Consider the following 16,518-nt stretch of genomic DNA (forward strand, 5'->3'; position numbering starts at 1 on the left):
GCTCTCATGGAAGGCTGACAAATCTTAGGATCAGGGAGGAAAATGTTATTAATCCGTGAAACGCGGCTAATTGAAGGCCTGCTAGATCTAGGAAAGTCCAAAGTTCAGCATTGGAAGTCTCTCTCTCTCAGAAAGTACAAAGACAGAATTACATAAAAATAAGTGCTGGGACGGTTAAGAAAAGACAAAACTTCGATGAATATTGTTTAGTTGTCTGATGCCTGATTGTACATGATAGATACATATCTACGATGACAATGGTTGGAATCTGTGGTTTCTTTGTTGAAGGGGCCAGGTCCGTCGGGGGATGAGCAACAAACGTCCCATGGTTGGGCAATAAGATCATGAATCAGTCAATATGATTTCCATAGCCTTTTCATTTAGTTGAGGAAATGATAGATTGTTGAAGAGGGGAGGTGAACTTGGGAACTTGGTAAGATGGCAGCCTCATCCAGGAGAAGGAAAGGGAAGGTTAGATGGAGCAAACTGTATACTTTTGCATGCTTGCGGCCCTCAACATCCGAATCATCTTCCGCTCAAGAGCTCATCGGCCAGCCAGGATTTTCTCGGGTAGTTTTCTGCAACGAACCTCACCTGCACAAGAGAAAGCCTTTCAAGTACCCTCACAACTATACATCCACAACTAAATACAACGTTCTGACTTTCCTTCCAAGAGCACTTTTTGAGCAGTTCAGAAGAGTTGCCAATTTCTATTTTCTATTGGCAGCAGTACTGTCGCTTCTTTCTTTGGCTCCTTTCTCACGAGCAAGTTTGATCGCTCCTTTGGTGTTTGTGGTGGGAATCAGCATGCTCAAAGAGGCTGTGGAAGATTGGCATAGATTTTTGCAGGTAACTTCAAGCTAAACATGTCACTTCTTTTAGGCCTATATTTGTTTCTATTCAACTCTCCTAATCTGTTGTTTCGTACTCTTCCAACATTTGAAGTTTTACATGATTTCTCCACTATGGATTTTTATTATTTATTTGAAAGATTCTTTCACTTGATTTCTCTGGAAAATTATCTGGTCTGATAAGCTTCCTGAACAATTTTCTATCATCATCCATATCTGTCCTTGACAATTACCTAGTTATTTTTGTTCTGGTGGAATATATCATGTTATTTGAAAACTGCTTGTAGGATTTGGACGTAAACAATCGAACTGTAAAGGCTCATGCGAGCAATGGAGCATTTGTAGATAAGTTGTGGAAGGAACTTCGGGTCGGAGATGTTGTAAAGGTTAATAAAGATGAATATTTTCCAAGTGATCTTCTTTTAATATCTTCCAGCTATGAGGATGGTGTTTGTTATGTAGAGACCATGAACCTTGATGGAGAAACGAATCTGAAAATTAAAAGATGCTTAGAAGCCACTCTTTCTTTGAATGAGGATGAAGAATTCAGGAATTTCAAGGCCATTGTCCGTTGTGAGGATCCGAATCCTAATCTTTACACCTTTGTGGGGAATTTAGAGTTTGAGAATAGATCCTATCCCTTGTGCCCTTCCCAAGTGCTTTTAAGAGATTCAAAACTCCGAAACACTGATTACATTTATGGAGTGGTGATCTTTAGTGGACATGATACGAAAGCAGTTCAGAACTCCACAAGGTCACCATCTAAACGTAGCCGGATAGAGAGAATAATGGATCGCATTATCTACCTTCTTTTTTCAATGCTTCTGTTGCTTTCCTTGGTTTCTTCCATTGGATCTTCGCTGTTTATAAGGCACGACATGGTTGATTGGTGGTACCTGCAGTTGCCAGATGACAATAAGGTCCATGACCTTGAGGCCTCCAACCGGCAAAAAGATAATGATAAGTTCTTCAATCCATCAAAGCCAGTAAACTCTGCTATTTTACAGTTCATACGGGCCCTCATATTGTATGGCTACTTAATCCCCATTTCTTTGTATGTCTCCGTTGAAGTTGTCAAAGTTTTACAAGCAATGCTTATTAATAAGGATATAGAAATGTATGATGAAGCAACATGCAAGTCAGTTCAAGCCCGGACTTCAAATTTAAATGAAGAACTTGGTCAGGTAGAAATGATACTGTCTGATAAAACTGGGACTTTGACATGTAATCAGATGGAGTTCAGGAAATGCTCAATTGCTGGAATTTCATATGGGGGTGATGTAACTGAAGTTGACCTTGCTGCATCAAAAAGAATGAATGTTGATTTTGATGCTTGTCAGTTCAGTGTTGATGAGTCCGATGGAATAAGCCAAAGCTATGAAGTATTTGAATTCCCAGTATCCGATTTTAGTGCTAAAAAGGCTGTTCTCGGATGCCGAGAAGTTCTGGATAATACAAATAGAGGGAATTCAAGACTTTCCGAGGAGGAATCTGTTATCAAGGGTTTCAACTTTAGAGATGACAGGCTTTTGAACAAGAACTGGATACATGGATCCAGTTTATTGGAATTTACAATGTTCTTTAGAGTCATGGCTTTGTGTCATACAGGCATACCTATTGAAGATGATAAAATCAATAAGCTAAGGTATGAAGCAGAGTCACCAGAAGAAGTAGCTTTTCTCGTTGCCTCGCAAGAGTTTGGGTTCCAATTTTTCAGAAGAACACAATCAGTGATGGTTCTTAAGGAGTTTGACCCCTCTTCTAGGATGGAGGTGGAAAGGTAACTTTTGTTTTTACAACATTTACTTTGCTTCTGAAAATTTCCTTATGCTTGAAGTAGTATCTTTCAAATCGTAATGCCTAAATATGATATCAACGTTATCTTCAGGGAGTACAAGCTACTTAATCTTTTGGAGTTCAGTAGTTCACGTAAGAGGATGTCTGTGATAGTGAGCAACGAAGATGGTCAGATATTTCTACTTTGCAAAGGTGCAGACAGGTATATCTCTCACTCCAGTTGAATTTCGCAGTGTTACTCCAACAACAATTTTCCATGCCAAAGCAACTTTACATACAGAATATAGTGACTAACAATTAAGTTAATGACATTATCTTCTTTCTCTATTTTGTTGATTAGCTTTAATAATTGAATTTTCATAACTTAAAGATCAACTCAATTGAAATCAATGTCTCTTATCTCATATTTTTTCTATTGGTTGGATTTCAGCACAATCTTCGATAGACTAGCTGATAATGGTAGGACCTACGAGCAAGCAACAACTTCGCACCTTTCAAATTATGCAGAAGATGGTCTTCGCACTCTAGCATTGGCTTACCGGACAGTTGAGGCAGCTGAGTATGAATGTTGGAACACTATATTTACGCAAGCCAAAACCACAATTGGTACTGAAAGAGAAGAATTACTAGAGAAAGCATCAGAAATGATAGAAAAGGACTTAATCTTATTGGGGGTCGCAGCAGTTGAAGACAAGTTACAAAAAGGGGTTAGTTATCTCCCTCTTTCGTGAGCATCTCTATGAGTTTCTGCTTGTATTGAAGAGAAGAGAACTGGAGAAAGTATCTGACCCACTGAAAACTTGGTACTAGTTATATTTTGGGGTTGCAGCTATCCTCTATCGTGCATGTTCTCGAGCTTAAACCTCGTTAATTTATGTAGATCACAGAAAAACTTCAGTAAAAAGGACGATTCAATTGGTCTAGTAAACAAGCCAGAAGGTGGTTTTCACCTATTAAGAGCACTTAAATTCTGAAGAGACATTGAAATTATTTAAAACTTTTCCCCTAAATTGGTGGTTATTTAAATTCTTTAGTCATTTATGAACACAGCTTTTTTGACTGCTCAATCAGAAAATGCCACTAGAGGTGACAGGAATATTAGGACTCCATTTGTAATAAAAATTTGTTGGCTAACTCCGATTTTCCAGCATGTAAGCAAAATGAAAACTGTTATGATTCTAATTGTTGTGTGTGCTGTGAATTTCAATGGACCATCTGCAGGGCTCTGCTTGTTGCTTTTGCTAGTTGATCTACCAGGGAGAGATTTCTTTGAGACTCAAAACTGCATTTTGTTTGCATAATTCAACATGAGTTCCCCGCAACTCACTGCTTATTTCATTTACAAACATTATAGGTTCCAGAGTGTGTAGATAAACTTGCTCAAGCAGGGTTGAAAATATGGCTGCTCACTGGTGACAAGAGGGAGACGGCAATAAATATAGGGTGAGGTTTATCACAATTCCATAACTTTCTGCATTCTTTTGATTTAGATAGAAATAAAGTATCATATCAAATTGAATATTAGTACTAATACTTCTTTGTTTGGTTTTTTTGCTTTGCCTTACTTAACTACATTGATTTGTTATTGCTTTTCCCCAATTTTGGCAGATTTGCTTGCAGCTTACTCCGTCAGGATATGAAACAATTCCATTTGAGTTTTAGCAGAGAAGCAGAGTCTAACAACCAAGTAAAGGTAAAAGTTAACTTGAACAGGCATTATGTTATATCATATTGTATGTGATCACCCTCATATCAATTCTGAAAACAGAGATAACATAGACACTTTTGATCTTTGTCCAAACTTCAAAAATTTCCTCTTCACTACCAGCTTTTGTTACCTTTCAATTGCAATCTCTCAAGCCATATGAAACACTACTCAAATCTGATTTTTGGTACAACTTTACACATTCGTAGGCACTAGGCATTTTATTCTAAAGAATGCTCATGGTATTATTAGAATGACATTTTGCTGCTGAGGCTTCATCTAAACGATATCTAATTAATACACTGTCCTACGGAATTGGTAAAAGTTGGGGTTGGTAATAACATCACCTTTATCTAGCCTTGCAGGCTATGAAAGTAGATATTTTGCACCAAATTGAAAGTTCTTACAAAGTCATGTGTGAAGAAAGAAACAAAGAGGCTCCATTTGCTTTGATTGTGGATGGAAAAGCTCTTGAAGTTGCTTTGAGAGGGGACGTGAAGGATCAGTTCTTACAATTGGCTGTTAATTGTGCTTCTGTCATATGCTGCCGAGTGTCCCCGAAACAGAAAGCTCTGGTATGGCTTTTGTCTTTGTTTGCTATTACTTTCTGAAAGCGCTTTGTTTGAATAATTTTTAAATTAGGAGCTAATTCAATAGTCATCTTCAAATGATATGATTTTCATCAGTTACACTTCATAATATTCTCTAATTAGAGCTTAAACCTGTCTATGACAGATCACTAGATTGGTAAAGGAATATACGGGCAGAACAACTCTTGCAATTGGAGATGGGGCAAATGATGTTGGCATGATTCAAGAAGCTGATATTGGAGTTGGGATCAGTGGTATGGAAGGAATGCAGGTAATGTTTCAGAATTCATTTTGATCAATATTCGCAAGGAATCTTTAGGCTTCAGCATTAATTTGAAGTTCCATTTTCAGTCATCAACTTTGGTTGGTGAACATAAAATCTGTGACAAGTGTTCCTCGAGAATAAAATATACTAGAAGGATATAAAGGATATATGGATGAAGCGCAATAGAGATGCAAAGATGCAGTTCCTACTAGAGCTAAAAGTTCTTTTTCTTGGATTATCACTTACAGGCAGTCATGGCTAGTGACTTCTCACTACCTCAATTTCGATTCCTGGAGAGATTACTTATAGTTCATGGGCATTGGTGTTATCAGAGAATAGCAAAGATGGTAAATCTTGAATTTCTATTAAATTTTGGTTAATGTATGTACATAACGTATTTCTTAATGTTTATGCCGACTTGTTATAGGTTCTGTACTTTGTCTACAAGAATGTTGCATTTGGCCTCACCCTATTCTACTATGAATTATACACAAGTTTCTCTGGGGAGGTCTTGTACAATGATTGGTATATGACAATGTTCAATGTGATGTTGACATCCTTGCCTGTCATCGCAATAGGAGTCCTGGAACAGGATGTTTCATCAGATGTATGCTTGCAGGTAAAGTAAAAAATTACCGCCACAAAAAGGTTGATCTCACAAACATCAACAGATTTTCTTGACTAAAAAAGCTTCTCTTAACGCTTCTGTTTCTTCTGAAATGAAACAGTTTCCAGCCCTTTACCAGCAAGGGCCAAGGAATGTACACTTCAGCTGGAGCCGCATCATTGGCTGGATATTGAATGGGGTGGTAACTTCTCTAGTCATATTCCTGGCAAACGTTTACATCCTTTCTCCTAGTGCATTCCGACAAAATGGATATGTAGCAGATATCAATTCTCTTGGTGCCATAACATACACCTGCATAATCTGGACAGTCAATTGTCAAATTGCTCTAATCACAAGCCACTTCACTTGGATCCAACATCTCTCCATATGGGGCAGCATCTTGTTATGGTACATTTTCTTGATACTCTATGGTACATTGCCTCCATATGTATCAGGGAACGCATTTCAGGTCTTCATTGAAGATATTGGACCAGCACCCTTGTATTGGATGGTTACCTTGCTCGTCGTCATTGTTTCTCTTCTTCCTTACTTCACACACATTGTCATTCAAAGATCATTTTATCCCATGGACGATCATATCATCCAAGAAATGAAGTACTGCTTCAAGAGAGATATCGTCACAGATAATCAAATGTGGTTAAGGGAGCAAAGAAACTCCCAGAGATCTACTCACATTGGTTTTTCAGCAAGAGTTGATGCAAAAGTTTTGTCATTCAAAGAACAATTGCATCAAAAGAATTATCAATTTATAGATGATCTCTGACAAGCAGCCCAACATAAACATGAAAGACCAGCAGTACCCTTTTCCTAATACTACTTTCCTTTTGCTTTTGCCTTTTAGAGGAATGATATCAAACTTCCTCATTCTTTAATTCATTCAACGATTTGAATGTAAAATATCAATTTTGTTTTCTATGCAATGATCTTTGTCTCTGTCTTTTCCTTTTATATTTCAGCCATTAATAGATAAATAAAAGAAAGTAAATATATTCACGTTACCTTTGTTCCAAGACTATATATATGCATATCTGCTCAAAATCATATATAGAAGTTAAAGTTAAACAACTTGAAACATAAGGATTACTTTATTCTATAATGGATAACATAAAATTACCAAAAACATTCATAAAATGATGTGTTACCATTTGATTATTACTTTTGGCTATTTTTATTCATTAATATATTCACTAAAAAAACATGGGTTTTTCTTCTTAAAGTCTTCGCTTGTAATACCTCTTCCAAAAAAAAAAGTCTTCACTTGTAATAAAAACCAAAAAAAATCACATTCAACTCAAAAATTTGCTTATAAATTATTAATATTACAAATGCTTTTGGGAGATCCAATTGAGACATTAATGGGCTCAAAGCCCAATTTCATAACCCGAGTAACCTCTTTGTTCGGCCGAAACTATTAGGAGAGAAAAAACCTACGCCGTCTTCTTGGATTCTCTTTTTGACTCTGCAGGGGTTTTATAAAGCTTCAACGAAAGGAAGAATACAGAAAAAGAAACGAAAAACCTTTGCCGAACTTTTCCATCATACTCGTGCCATTGTAACTCTAAACGCAAAATAAATAAATTTTTTCCTTCCATTTATATGGGTGAGAAAGAAGAAGAAGTTTTAGGAAATAATAGCATAGAAGATGTCAGTTGGCTTTGTTCCCTTTCTGAATCCGAGCTTGTGAGTTTTCTTTTTCTCTGTCTCTTTCTCTTTGTTTAATGAGAATCTGTATGTAAATTGAGCATTAACCCAAATCAATCTCAACCCAATTTGCAGGATTTGTTGATTAGCTTAAAGATGCTAGCCATGAAACGTGCAAGGGTACTTGGGCATGTACAGCTAGCCAAGAAATTTGATTTGAAGATGCTTCGAGCCCTTGGTACTTTTTTATACATTTGTTTCTTTTTCTGCTTCAAACTTGCCTTAATTTGATAATTTTCTTTGATGGGTTGTTTCTGCTTTTACGGTTCTTTTTTTATTATTACAAGCTTGCGGTTTTTTTTTAATGCTGTTTTGAGAATTTTGGATTTTTTATCATTGCATGTTGGGTTGTTTCATGTCTGTGCTTAGCTAATGCAAGCATTATTGTGAAAAGATGGTGGCATTGGCTCCTTCATAGAGTCTTGCTGGTTGCAACATTCAGCACTTTTTAGGGTGAAATTTAAGTTCTGTAGTTTGTCAATGCTTGTTATTTATTTTCTTTTTCGAATTGTTAATATCATTTTGGGACAATCAGATTACTCCTGTTGGGGTCTAAACGTGAGCATTTGATCCATTTATTTGGTATCATGCTGCCACCCCTTTTTGTGTTTTCAGAGAAAAATTTTCAAATACAATCGGAGTATCCTTTGTGTTAGTAGATGGAGCTGATATATAGGAGCTTAAACACAATTGTTTGTTGAAATGTTAATTATGTTTCTGTTCCCCAGCTACTAACAAGATAAACACTTGACAAAAGTTTCACCTTCTCTGCTAATCATGTATTTAGCATTTTTATTTAACACTATTGATAATCTTCTTTTGCGTGCATATGCTTGATGTTTAAAGGAAAACTGCTGTGGTTAACTTAGTGATACTGTATTGGCATGTAGACTAGACCTGTTTTTCTATCAATTGCTCTTAAGAAGCCATTTTGATCCAAGAATAACTGTTCATAGGGGTGATTCAGGTCTTGTAACAGTACATTGCTGTCTTTTGTTAGGACTCTTTAAATTGCATCCTTTTATTATAGAGGTGTAAACTAAGTTAATACATGGAACTCCTTGCAGAAAAAAGTAAGTTAGTGTATTCTACTGTATGTATTATTTATGTTACTGTCTGTCCTTTAGGTGAATTCATTTATATTCCCTGCAGTTGGTTGCTTTGTTGAAGCCTTGAATGATATCAATTTATTTTGCGAAAACATCTCCACCTGAGAAGTGTCTCATATGTTCTTGTGTTTGACTTGTTGGGGACTCGCACAATCCAAGTGCGATCACATTTTAGAATTTCAGAAGATCTATATGGCCTAAATCTTTTTCTGTTTACCCACATGAGATTCATAAGCTAGGAATAGTTTAGGCACTGATTATGGAGCAGCACTCTTGTCTTGTATTTAAACTTCACATAGGGGATTTACAGTTGAACCAACATTTGGAGATGCTTTTAAAAGTTTTTTTTTTCTTTTTTTTTTCGCTTTATTTGCTCGGCGATTTTGGATGGCATATTGCAGTGCTTTTGGTGAGAATGTAGTAGGTTTTAATCCTAGACCCTTGTATATTTACCACTTTTGCATCTCTGTTCTCTGGGCCCTTGCAATATTTCAGTTTCTCTGCTCTCTGTTACAAATCTAGCCTCTGGATTTTGCTTGTTATTCCATTATACATATCGTTGATCTTGATTCTTAAATTCTGAAAATTTTTCGCTGACTAGTTCTTCTGAACTTTTTTCAGGATTCATTTTGATGGAATATCTCAAAGAAAAGGTTAAGGACTCATCAATTGTTTCTGGTGTGGCTGAGTCTGCTGCATTTATTGATAGTTCCAATCTATTAAAATCTAAGCTTGATGGTATGATGAGCATTGAAGAGCTAAAGGAAGGTATTGCTATTAATACAAGAAAAGAATTTTGCAAAAGGTATGTTTAAGATTATCCTTTAGAATTTAGTTTTAAATTTCCTCATTAAGAGTGCATCCAAGATTTTTGTACCAATAGTCAGCATCTTCTTCACTATGGTAATTAGCAGTTGGGTTTATGATGAAGTATAAATTAGTTTTGTTTTAATGTTACCTAGAAATCTGAGAAGGATATTGCAGAAGTCACAATCGAAATAATGTTAGGTTTCATTTGATAACCAGGAAATATAGCTTCCGGAAGCCATTTTCCTCATTTTGTGATGTTTGGATGTCAAAAATTGACATGGTCAACCAGAAGTGGATTTCTGGTCAACAGCAAAAAGGCCCAAATTAAGGAAATTGTCTTCTATTGTTTTAGAACGAAAGACAATATCCAAGAGCCAAAGGTTCTTTGCCTTTGCACCTAAACCCCCAACCTTCTTCACCCAATGCCAGCAAACCCCCACGCTACGTCCTTTCGCTTCGCCTTCCTCCCTTCCCATCTTCTGATCTCCCTTTCCTTCTCCCTTGTTTGCTTCTCCTCCTCCGACAAGTGCCCCTCCACTTGTTTCTCTCTCAAAAGGCTATTTCTCACATTACTCGTCTCCCTCACCATTGCTTCCTGCACCATCGCTGTTAGGCTTACCAGTGACAGTTTTGCAATACCTGGAGGTCACAGTATTCCTTCATCTCTTTGCTTTAAAGCAGCCCTCCAGACCCCTAAACCTCCTTCATTTCAACCTTTTTTTTAATAATAAAAAAAAATTCTTAGAGCACAATCACATAAACTAACAAGAGGAGCTTCATTTTTTCATTGGATTTATGTCAATTTGGGTGATGGGTATATATTGAGATTTTATGGTTGACTGCAACCGAAATTTGAGTTCAAATTGAGTAATTTTTTGCATGATTTCTTTTTGAGTGGAAGATGGCAATGGTGATGTAAATAGGAGAAGATTTTCTACTGTTTTTTTTTTAAGAATTTATATTCTGTAAATCTGCTGCAGCTCAAGATTGTGACTGGTGATTTAGAAAATGTTTGGCTGTTAGTTATGTGCTTACAATAGTAGCACTGGACAGTGATGATAAAAGTTTTCTGGTGAATGGTGGACACAAGAAAATACTTGTTGGAAAATGCTTTCATACTGAAAATAATTTTGTTTTAGAAGTCAATTTTGGTTTTTCGAAGGGAGCCTTAGTTAACATGAACCCTAAGTTACAACCAAAAGATGTTGGAGCTCATAATATGGAACTTTGATAGAATGTGGAAAGCTGTCCTACACAAGGAATTAGTTTAATATTTGTCTTCAATACCAGAGAACTTCAGTTTTGTGAATACATGAAGGAGTCTTATGTTTCTTTTGTGTCTTGTAATAATTTGGTGCCTTTGGAATCTGCTGGGCTTAAGTCTCATGATCAGTTTGTTAATTCTTTGATTTGGATTTTTTTTGGGTTTGTGTTGGTTCCTGTTCTTGTGCAAAGACCACGTGCGAAGGATGCGGCTAATAGAAGTAGTAAAAGACCTAGATCATCATCAGATCTGAAAGAAGAAACTGAAGGCTGCTAGTCAAAGATCAGGACATCTGATCTCATCAAAGTTGAAGAAACAAAGCATGTCATAACTGATGAGGTTGATGATAAAGAGATAGTCGCATTCTTCTCAAAATTCCTTGTTGGCTACGCTGTGTCAATTTTTTGCAGTTATATCTTTTATTCTCTCAAATGTTTATAATCTACAAAATAATATTGTATACTTGTCAACCGATGTTCAGGTAGCATATAGCGAGAGAGTTTCATGGGAAAAGAGCTTAGTTTAAAAAAGGGGATTTTGAAGTTTGATCATGTAATTTGCCAAATGTTGTGGAGTCTGGACAAGGGTGAGCGTCTATATATATATATATCCGTTTCTCTTTGGGGTCGCTTGAGATCTTGAATTCCAGGGAAGGGATTTGGATTTGGAATCCAAATCCATTGTTTGGTGAAGTCCAAATCTAGAATTTGGAAATTACGTGTTTAAAATCTTGAATTTCAAATCCAATAATCATCCAAACATTGAATTTCGACTTTCAAGAATTTTAAATCCAAATATTTAAAAAATAAAATTCTAATTCCAAATTAAAACTTCTGAATATAACTTTTGTGATTATAAATGTGTTTAATATTGTGTACAGAACCGACCCTTTCCAATCACCGAAACAGCGTCATTCCGTTCTTTGTTGTGTCGTACATGGGTAAATAGGTATATAACTTTCTATTCTATTGTCAAAATATTTATATATTTATATATATATATATGTTGAATATTTTTGTGTTACACGTTCATGTGCTTGTAAATTTTTAAATTTGAAATAAACCAGAATCAATGAATTAAAGAAGCATGTGTTTGTGACTAAAAAAAGTCAAATCCTTTGGATGAATTCAATACTTCCTTGTTATAAAATAAGCAGCGAAGTTAGTTAGAATTTAGAAAAAAGTAACACGTTCATGATATCAAATCTTGGACTTAAGCTATTAAGGAGAAGCGTCTCACATTGAGATAATAAATTGATGCCACAGAAGAGACGACTGGTTGCAGTCAAGGTAAAGCTTTTACGCTAGTCAAAAGAGGGCTATGGGAGAGTCCACTTTCTACAGTATTGTGTTGTAGATCGTGGAACTTGTACTGCAAATTTTAATGCTTGCACGGTTTGATAAAACCGAAAATCTCCATAATGGGGCTCATGGGATTCCCTTTGGGGACCGAAACTTAAAAAAATACATGTATATGCATATACATAAAAGAGGAGAAAGTGATGAGTGAGGGCAGTGGCATGGCTTGGATCACTTATTTTTGAAGATGTGTGGTAAGTCATTTCTGCCACTCTCTTTGTGACAAGAGCATGATTTTTCTTGTTGGCCATGCTTTGTGTTTTTTGTACCAACCAGGGCAGGGCAATAAAGGACCAAGAGGGGCCCCCATGTTTTTGATCTTTTATTTTATAAAGATCTTCTAAGGGATGTCTTTTCTTTCTTCTTTCTTCTCCAATATGTATCTTTTGCTTAGAACAAAACTCCAAATAAAATTAAATAAAATAAAGCTTTGATGGAATTGTGTATGGCCCTTTGAGCACTTTCGTACGTACCACTAATTTCTTGTAAAAAAGAAATCTCATTTGCCCTCATAACCAACAGAATAATTAGGCAGCAAAAAACAACAAGTACTGTTTGATAAGGAAAATTCTTGCGAAGAAACAATCAACCAAATATACTTTGCTTCAACAAGTTAAAAGCTGATGAGAGAGATACAGACAGACAGAGTTGCTGTGAAAGATTCTAAGTCCACTAAACAGTTGAAAAACTGTATGATATTAAGTCAAACTCATGATGCCATTATATATCAAGATCGACCCTCACTCCCTCCCCATGCTTTGCAACCTCCCAAGAGAAAGAAAGAGCGTGTAACATTAAAGTTGTAGTTCAAAAAGAGTGATTAGGGCCAAGAGAAGAATGATTAAAGAGAGTCCCCCTTTGTCCCCCTCACCGCACAAAAAATGATCCAATATTTCTACCTTCTCTCTCCCTTTCCTTGCTGATCATACTCTTTGAAAATAATATATTCATCGTATTGCACGTGCGCCACACGATCCAAATACAAAACACCGCATACCAGAAGACAAAAAGACCAAATGATCATGTAACCACCAAAACAACAACAACACTTAAGACAAGGTAGAGGTATGATGAGATAAGGCATATAGGATTTGAGAAATTGGGATGGGCTTGATTTTTGGAGTTGTTTCAAAGCACAAGAAAGAGAGCAAATGAAGTCGACAACGAGTTAAAAAAGCAGTCTACAAGGCATGCAAGGGAATCTTATCGTATCATAATTTTGCCTTAAGATTATAAACATTTTGTCGGTTAAAACATTAAAAATGAGGCCCTAATCACTTTTGATTAGTGGATAATGGACATTGGACCTAAAAGATTTGCTTAAGCATCAAGGCACTCACTCTCAATGATGTTATCTCCCAATAAAAATTATTCCCTCCCATGAGATCATCAAAACATGGGATGGCTGTACAAGTTAAAAACCAAAAAAAAAAAAAGGAAACCAAAAGAAAGCTCTCACACCCAATCAAAGTTTTCAACTTTCATAACAAATCTTAATTATTATATCAACGCATAACCTTATGACTTTGGGGTTTTGTTGCTAATGTTAATAAGAGCCTTCAAAGGTCAGTGTCATCAAATCATTTTTTCTGATTTTGTTCATGTCAAGCTCCAGGCAGGATCTTACCATTGTAATCAAGAGAAAATCTTGCTGACAATACTTCACTAGTACAATTATTTTTTCTTCTTCCTGCTTTTTAAATAATGGCTAGGATATATAGTAATTTAACCACATCTCTTTTCCCATTATAAAATTGTATCATGAAAAAGAAGTATTGATTGCATCGCTGTTAATTTAATCCTATTTCCTCCTAAGAAAACTATTACAGTGATTTTGTGCCGGCCCCTATGCATTTTTATTTTATTTTATTGCATATAATAAAAGATTTTGTAAGGTAAATTACATGGTGTTGCCTGCTCATGGTGCTTATCCACATAAAAGAACTAGCTAGTAGATCACATTATTTTTGTCCTTTGCGACTTTTATTTGATTCTTGTTGATTCTGCCTCATGCCAGTGCATTGACCTTCATTTCATTGAAATTACTTATATAGTTGAAGGAAAGTGTCCTAGCTATCTACCTTTGTTAAATTTGCAAGTCGATCCGCAGTTGTTTTTTACTTCCTACATTCTGGGATGGATTTACTGTCATCATTAGATTGATTACTGCTATAGTAGTGTGACTCGTTATGTTTCTGTATATTTACACCAAATGAAAGACAAAAAAGTAACAAAAATTTCAAAGTTTTCTGCAAGCACATGTAACTCAAGACACGAAATATTTGTAGTTTTAACCTTGCTCAAAATGCAGCGTGCATGGGACTTATGGATACTAAAACGACAATAATAAAGTATAGCAACTAGAGTGTTCTGTTTGAAATATTTGTTGAGCTGCCCCAGCAAAGCACAGTAGTTTATTCAACAAAATAAAATCAATGACTGGAGTGCAAAAGGTGTTGGAATTTCTCACTTTTTATTATGAGAAAAATAAAATATATGGTATTAAGATTCTTTTAAGACCAAGGACTAATGCTTTTTGGAATAACGAATTAATCTTTGTTTTGGCTTAAAAGCAGTGTGAACCTATATATGCATATACTTTCTCATGCCAAACTCAACCTGTTCACTAGTTAGACTAAACCTGTATTGAAATGAAATGAATGCATGCTTGGAAGGATACAACTAAGAATGTCTTGAAACACCCAACGAACTCTTTAACACATAGAGATAGATAGATATGCATAATTTGCAGATTGAATATGCAGGATGTTAGGTGTTCTATAATCATGCAAATCGCAAACACAATCTGATTCGAAAAGCGACACCTTTGTGATGGATTTTTACAACTTGGGTTAAAAAATGAATGAATTCAATGAACATTTGGATATCGCATGGATTTGATAGATGCAACATCAAATCTGTTCCCATAGATCCTGATATATTTGGTGTGCCAGCCTAAAGCCTTAACACGATGTTAAAGTTTATCTACGGTTTGGGAAACATTCTTTGGCCTGACAAATATATGGCACCTAATCAGGAACTGGTTGGTAGAGGAGTGGGAATTGATACCGGAAAATTTTAGAGGTGTGTGAACTAGATTTGAACTCAAAACAAGCAAAGAGAATAAAGATAAAGGAAAACAGGTCCCTGCAAAATCAAATACAGCTAGTTTATGGATCCACGCCGATGATGTCGACATAAAATTTAGGTGAGAAATGGAATAACTGATCACGGGGCCAAACTTTTTGACCCCCCAATGTCTCAATTGTACTCCGCCAACAATTCTTACAAAAATTTTCAAGTCCGAAGATAGCCACCACAAATTTATTCCAAAGGATAACATTGATCTTATCTTTGGGTTAACAGTACATGGTGATTTTACAAGGGAATCCTATAAAACTTTGGCTTAGACATATATATATTTATATTTATATATATATTGTCATCGCTAACTATATTTCTTGTTCTTTTGAACAGCTCTAACTTCAAATATTTAGTTTTTGTTTTCTTATACTTGACCCACCAAAACGGCCAAATGCCATAGACTGCACTTTTTTTTTCCTTGGTCCTCACGACTTTTCAGATGTTGTAATGGCTGGTCTTTTTCCACACTGCATCATACATTCCATAAGACCTTAAACGTGAGAACAAGCGTGGCCTCAGACAAGACATAAAAAAATTGGTATCATTACCCTTTGGTCCTTCCATGTATGTATGACTTTTGGCAACCTTAGACTCTCATTTTCTACTAACGGACAACATTCATGTAGTCCCCGGCTCTCCCCCCTCTGCTAGCTTGTAGCCTCCTACAACATGTTCTCTCCACGTACCTTACAAAATATTAATGGCCTGTTTTGCGCATGAATTACATTACATTGACATATACCACATATGAAAAATTTGTAAGGTGCACGTGATACGGTGGAAGTTATTTGGGGAAACAAAACAAGTGCTTCGATTTTCTACTAATCTCATCTGGGACCCCCTTCGCTTTGAATTTTTTGCGTCCCACTCCCTCCTTTTCTTTACCAACGGTCGAAGATGTGTCCTATTTGGGTTGACTATACATTCAATTGCATGCCATTCTTTGACGAAAAGATTTTTATTTTCATTGAAAATATTATTTCCATTTCTTTGACTAAATATACCCAATTAAATTTTCCTAACGGCGGGTTGTACCTTAGAAAAAGAAAAGGCCAAAAAAAAAAAAAAAGAAAGAAAGAAAAGAAAAGAAATGATTGCTCACCTAATTTAACTGACCAAAGGGTTCTGTTTGTGTTCCTCTAAACGTAGCAAAGTGTGCGGTTGTTACAATGGACCAATTGCATTTTCCAGTAGTGTCTTACATTATTATTGCCCTTGACTTTAGGCAGTGTTTTAATAATATATAGCTGCCCACATTTTTCAGCTTTTTTCCTTTCATGACATATATTCGCAATC

General features: G+C 35.9%; 2 protein-coding genes across 2 annotated transcripts; both read left to right on the top strand.

The window, feature by feature from the left end:
- The first annotated feature begins 307 nt into the window (after positions 1-307).
- Positions 308-6,724, top strand: LOC110424650 (putative phospholipid-transporting ATPase 4). Its single transcript, XM_021439265.1, has 11 exons — positions 308-849; positions 1,139-2,631; positions 2,740-2,850; positions 3,079-3,355; positions 4,003-4,091; positions 4,257-4,341; positions 4,719-4,928; positions 5,089-5,214; positions 5,457-5,555; positions 5,636-5,827; positions 5,937-6,724. Exons 1-11 carry the CDS (start codon positions 439-441, stop codon positions 6,597-6,599), a joined length of 3,756 nt encoding a protein of 1,251 aa, XP_021294940.1. The 5' UTR covers positions 308-438; the 3' UTR covers positions 6,600-6,724.
- A 567-nt stretch (positions 6,725-7,291) lies between these two features.
- Positions 7,292-11,348, top strand: LOC110424189 (uncharacterized). The gene is made up of 4 exons (XM_021438712.1): positions 7,292-7,516; positions 7,613-7,715; positions 9,268-9,451; positions 10,912-11,348. Exons 1-4 carry the CDS (start codon positions 7,433-7,435, stop codon positions 10,994-10,996), a joined length of 456 nt encoding a protein of 151 aa, XP_021294387.1. The 5' UTR covers positions 7,292-7,432; the 3' UTR covers positions 10,997-11,348.
- Positions 11,349-16,518: the final 5,170 nt, after the last annotated feature.

This window comes from Theobroma umbraticum, unplaced genomic scaffold, assembly GCF_002168275.2.
Source record: "Theobroma umbraticum cultivar Fairchild unplaced genomic scaffold, ASM216827v3 scaffold_204.0, whole genome shotgun sequence".
NCBI classification, from domain to species: domain Eukaryota; kingdom Viridiplantae; phylum Streptophyta; class Magnoliopsida; order Malvales; family Malvaceae; genus Theobroma; species Theobroma umbraticum.

Coding starts and splice junctions, on each gene's coding strand:
- LOC110424189 (XM_021438712.1), top strand. CDS start 7,433: ATGGGTGAGAAAGAAGAAGAAGTTTTAGGAAATAATAGCATAGAAGAT. Junction 7,716..9,267: donor GAAGATGCTTCGAGCCCTTG/GTACTTTTTTAT, acceptor AACTTTTTTCAG/GATTCATTTTGATGGAATAT. Junction 9,452..10,911: donor AGAAAAGAATTTTGCAAAAG/GTATGTTTAAGA, acceptor TCTTGTGCAAAG/ACCACGTGCGAAGGATGCGG.
- LOC110424650 (XM_021439265.1), top strand. CDS start 439: ATGGCAGCCTCATCCAGGAGAAGGAAAGGGAAGGTTAGATGGAGCAAA. Junction 850..1,138: donor ATTGGCATAGATTTTTGCAG/GTAACTTCAAGC, acceptor AACTGCTTGTAG/GATTTGGACGTAAACAATCG. Junction 2,851..3,078: donor CTTTGCAAAGGTGCAGACAG/GTATATCTCTCA, acceptor GTTGGATTTCAG/CACAATCTTCGATAGACTAG.